General features: G+C 27.4%; 2 protein-coding genes across 2 annotated transcripts in view; one reads left to right on the top strand and one right to left on the bottom strand.

The window, feature by feature from the left end:
- Positions 1-6,000, top strand: part of LOC136080686 (uncharacterized) — an 88,174-nt gene that overhangs the window by 35,708 nt on the left and 46,466 nt on the right. The gene's annotated exons all lie outside the window — the stretch shown is intronic.
- LOC136080687 (uncharacterized) lies at positions 319-3,357 on the bottom strand. The gene is made up of 3 exons (XM_065797665.1): positions 2,926-3,357; positions 2,576-2,648; positions 319-2,237 (listed from the first exon to the last, which is right to left on the bottom strand). The coding sequence occupies exons 1-3, from the start codon at positions 3,198-3,200 to the stop codon at positions 2,169-2,171; spliced, it is 417 nt and encodes a 138-aa protein (XP_065653737.1). The 5' UTR covers positions 3,201-3,357; the 3' UTR covers positions 319-2,168.

The following is a 6,000-nucleotide window of genomic DNA, read 5'->3' as shown; positions in this document are numbered from 1 at the left end:
ACAGATATAAATATAATTTTATACTAACAGACTTCTTGAATTTTTGCAGTTGGTTGAAAAAAAAGGTTTCAAAGATAAAAAACAGAAAAACTATTGAAAACTGAGATTAAACCAAATTTTTAATAATTACAATAACTTTATGCGTATTTTTAGTCATTTTGAATAGTTGTTAAATTAATTACAAAAAAAAAAAGTTTTAATAGGAAGTTTATTAGCGTTTGCAGGCCCCTAAATCGTGGAGCTTGTATCCATTTCACCAACTGCTCCCCTCCCTAGAAAACCGGCTGTGGAAGTCTATGTAATTAGGAATTTAATATCAATAGAACTATATTTAGATTATTGACTACAGTAAATATTTCATTCAGCAGTTAAAGAAAAAAATGAATAAACATAAAGTATAACTAACATACTAGACATTCATTTTATAAAATAGTCACACTTTTTTGCGTTTCTTTTATTCTCTCTTCAACTTTGGGTTTTAGTCAAAATGAATTTGTGTCTCTTTTTGTAACCATAAACCTGTTTAGATGCTTCTAAGGTTAATTTGACTGCTCTCTCCACAGATTGAGAATTGTTAGGCATATCTATTACACAAAGTTTTAGGTTTGATTTAATAGCCTCTCTCAGATTTTCTGACGTTATGCAAAGAGTTGTTGGGGGCTCAACCTGAATATCATCAACAGAAATAAGATAATCCCAAGACTCAGCATCAAAATTTATTTTCATTATGGATTTCAGCTTAAGCTTTGGTTTAAAAGTAGTGTCTTCTTTCAATGCTCTTATTTTAAGGATTTGGTTGAGGGCTTGATTTCTTATATTCAGATTTTCATCCAGCAGCATGCAGTACAGGAAATTTTCTTGCAAACAACAATATGAATTTCCTTGTAAGTTCTTAAAAACAATGCTCTGAATCCTGCTGTCTTGAAGCTTGACTAATTGAATGGTTTTGTACAGAAGTTGACAAGCATCTTTGTATTTTATGGAGCGCTTTATAGCAAACCACATTACACAATAGACTTGAACAATATATTTAGTTATTACTAATAACTCAAGAGATGGTTTATCAGTCCTAACATAAGCCATCATTATTCTTAAGGCTAGAGTTAGCCATCTAGCATGAAAAATTGGTCCAGGCTTTTTTGCAAGAAATTTTTTAGATATAAAACCTTTTGAGATACCCACACAGTACTCATAAAGCTTTCGCTGGTCTGCACTAAGATCGCTTATAACCTCACTGCTAACAAACAACTCTATTTCCAAATATATGGGAACAAACTCAACCAATTAAGAGTTTGATTAGATGCAGCATCTCCAATAGGCCCCTTATAAGACTTAGGACCATTTGTGTTTCCATCTAACTCACATATAATGTGTCACAGTGGAAGTTCAACTTGATGAAGCAAACATCCTAAAAGGTGCAAACTTCTTTTAAGAATTTTTCGAGTTTTATATCCAAACCGTTATCTGCACCTGTTTTAGAAGTTGTGTTATCTACAATAACAGCGATTAAGCTCTGAACACTATTATATTCTGTTAAAACATTTGCAGTAGCATTTGCCATGGTAGCGCCAGTTTCATTAGGTATAACTACATGAGTCAAATAATTTTGTGCTATTGGTCCATATTCTGCTGTAAATGTAAGATAATGTTCTTCTTTGGTTGAAGCAACGATAATAGGATCTTCATTAGTGTTATAACTGACAGAATATACTAATGTAGACTTGTCAATTTTTCCATCAATTCCAATAATCTTTAATTCTTTAACATCAGCTAAGTGTTTAGAACTTATGATAGTGCTGATTCTTTTTTTTTTTCCAAAAATCTTTTTTTCAGTTATTATTTGTGATTTATTAAATTTTTTTACAATACCATAGTCTATTAATACAGCTGTTGCCAATGCAGCTGTTACAGCATCGCTTATTTCAAACCGTATAGCAGCTTTTGCCAAATTTGTTAAATGAGTATATATTTTTTTCAACTGGCACGGTTATAGAAAAGCCTGGATCAGATTCAAATTTATTATTGTTATCAAATAACTCAGTATCCAGATTGGAATCACATTGAATTTCCGCAGCAGGCAACTTAATACATCTTTTTATCTGCTCGTTAGTTTCTCTCTCGCACTTTCTTTTTTCTCTGGCAGCTGTTTTTTTATCTACTGTACCAATTTAAAATTTTCCTGTTATTCCAATTTTAGATTTTTGATCTTTTAAATATTCTCTATCCAATGGTGGTACCTAAAACAATTTTAAACTTTTTTAACAAGGCGTTTACTCAGTTCAATAATAAACTTGTTAAAGTAACTTTAGAATAGAATAAATACAATAAAATAGTCTCAAATATATTTCACAATATCCTGAACACTTAAGAAAATTACAGTTCAAACCATCTGTTAGGCTTTTTTATTATTAATAATAAAACAAAATAAAGTCTTTTGCTGACAAAATGGAAGAAAAGTACACTATTTTTTCACTCTGACGTGTATTTGATTGTTACTACCAGACTTATAGCTCTCCGAATTATTACAAATTAAAGAGTTAAATAAAGTCTAATTTTTAAAATTAAAATTATTTACCTTTTTGCCGCTTTCACAGAGACAAGCAAAGTGTGTTGTTTTGCAATCCAAAGGATTCTTACACTTAACAGATCTATGCATAAAAAAATTGCATGCATTATAAAAATATTTAAAATCTATTAGAATAATTTTAATATCATTTTTATAAAAAAGCATTACAGAAAAACTGAAAACAAAAACATATCATTAAAATTATAAAACTATATAAAATTATCCAATACAATCTTTTTAATTTAGCATTTAACTATAAAAAAATATCATATCAAGTTATAAACAATTATTTGTATAAAGTTTAGCACAAGCTAAAAATATGTATTGCACATAAAAATGAAATTAATAATTTTCCTAACCTATTATTGCAAGCTACTAAAGGAAGTCCACAACCACAAGTAGACAAATCAAACAAATGCTCAAAGTTGTTATCAAGATATTCCTTGTTTTTGTTTGCATTTTTACATTTTCCTTCAGCAAATAAAACTCTCTTAAGAAGTCTAGAAATTTTTTTGGCTACTGACTTCTCGTGGATCAAAGGAAGCTTAGGATTTACTCTACTCCACAGACTGATCAACTTATTTGTCACTTCTGAAATTATCTCTGGAGAACTAATACTTGTTACTTCATACATATTTTTACAAATAAAATATGAATATTGAATCACTTGTCTGTAGGTTGGAAGATCGCTTATTGGAAGCTCTGATGGCAAACCAGCATACCTCTTGTTTCCATTACGAGTTCTTTGGTTTTTTATTATTTTAGGTATTTCCCTTCAAGTGTGTGTGTGTATATATATATATATATATATATATATATATATATATATATATATATATATATATATATATATATATATATATATATATATATATATATATATATATATATATATATATATATTATATATATATATATATATATATATATATATATATACACATATATATTTAATATTACATTAGAAATAGTGTAAAATGAAAACGTAAATACTATAAAAACAAAAATTCCAGCTTAAAGTGTTTTAATTATGACTTCGGAATTCTAATATGAGACTTTGTTTACCAAAATTCCTACCGCTAATATTTATATATATATATATATATATATATATATATATATATATATATATATATATATATATATATATATATATATATATATATATATAATATATATTTACACATATATGTACACATATATGTATTATATATTCACCCCTATATATAAATATATATATATATATATATATATATATATATATATATATATATATATATATATATATATATATATATATATATATATATATATATATATTATATATATATATATATATATATATATATATATATTTCATCAATTCTACTCCACAATATGAAGAAGCTCTTAAAAAATCAGGTCATAGCCCAAAGCTTATCTACCAAGCACAACAAATCCAAGCACAAAAAAATATCGCAAACGAAATATAATTTGGTACAACCCTCTGTACAGTGTAAATGTCCAAACAAAATTAGGTTACCGTTTTCTGGCTCTTATAGATTCTCATTTTCCACCAGGCCACAAGCTTTATAAAATATTTAATCGAAATTCTATCAAGATTAGTTACATCTGCATGCCTTACCTGAAATCAATAATCAACTCACACAATCATAAAATATTGCACAACAACAAGCTAATAGAAACCAAGCAATGTAACTGTGTAAATAAATCAATTTGTCCATTAAACAAACAGTGTTTGCTCAACAATATTGTTTACCAAGCTATAATTAATAATGAAGGTAACAAAAAAGTATATTTTGGTATTAGTCACACTTCATTTAAATTAAGATATGCTAATCATCTAAAATCCTTTGCTTCAGTTAAATACAGAAACGACACTGAACTTTCAAAGGAAGTATGGAACTTGAAAGATCAAAACATTCAACCTATCTTAACGTGGAGAATAATTAAACCTTGCGGACCCTATAATCTTACAACAAAACTATGCCACCTCTGTCTCTATGAAAAATATGTAATTTTATCACATAGTGGAACAAATTTACTAAACAAAAAGAATGAAATTGTATCTCAGTGTCGACATTCAAAGAAATTCTTGCTCTCTTTATTTGACACAGGAGACTAGTAAACTATAACGGCTTCTTGTCTTGTTTTGTTTTTATTCAGATTTGTTTATCACGTCTGAAACTGTTCTACGGTATTTAATTTTAAGTTTTTTTAAATGGTTTTTTGACGTTTTTTGTTTGTATTCACGGCTGATGATTGCCTTCAGGCATGAAACTTCAAGTCCCGCTATTTAGTTGTTTTTATTCATTTAATTACATAAAGTATAAATTACTCTATTATTTGATAATATTGAGCACTGTCATACGAACAAGAGTTTTTGTATTTTACACCGCAATACTAACCACACTTATATATATATATATATATATATATATATATATATATATATATATATATATATATATATATATATATATATATATATATATATATATATATATATATATTTAGTTGTTTTTATTCATTTAATTACATAAAGTATAAATTGCTCTATTATTTGATAATATTGAGCACTGTCATACGAACAAGAGTTTTTGTATTTTACACCGCAATACTAACCTCACTTATATATATATATATATATATATATATATATATATATATATATATATATATATATATATATATATATATATATATATATATATATATATATATTTATATATTTTACAAAGCTGTGATAATTTCTCTGTAAAACTTTCTTAATACTCTGCCAGGTCAGCAAAAGCAAACATTTTTGATGTTTACAAGATTGTACACATCCATCTAGCATGATGGAAGGCTCCAGGTTTGTGCCACTGTATATTTATTTGTTTTGGATTGCGTAATTGCATAGCAAGTTGACAACATACTTGAAAATCATCTCCTAATATTTTTCAAGGTTTCCAGTTAAATAAACCGAACTAAAAAATTTTTACTTCTGCTTGTTTGGTCTTTAATTTTGGTTCTTCAATTTTTATTTTTCTAAAAGTAGTATCAGAAGTTTATGAAAGTGTAGACCGTAACTCCTTTTTAAAGTGTCTAAATGGCTCGTAGTTCGGAGGTCTACATTCTCCAAATACTTTTAAGTAAACAGAAGACAAAAACTCTTTCAAAAGTATGGTGGCGGCAGGTGCACTAAAGTAACTTTTTATTAAAGTGTTCTTCAATTAACTTTGCAGAACCATTTATCTAACCTTAATTTGATAGAGTTGTGTCAAAAATCATTGCCACATGTGTTTTTTCTAGTTTCCATGCCTTTACAGCGTATCTGGTAACTGTTGCCTGACCTTGGCCAGTTGTATCAGGAATCCTGGATACACGTAATAGGCTTTGTTGGGAAGTGGGAGCGATCACTCTTGATTACTGACCACGGAAATAATATTTAG

The sequence above is a fragment of the Hydra vulgaris genome, chromosome 05 (genome assembly GCF_038396675.1).
Source record: "Hydra vulgaris chromosome 05, alternate assembly HydraT2T_AEP".
Taxonomy (NCBI): Eukaryota; Metazoa; Cnidaria; class Hydrozoa; order Anthoathecata; family Hydridae; genus Hydra; species Hydra vulgaris.
This window is presented reverse-complemented; position numbering and strand designations above follow the sequence as displayed.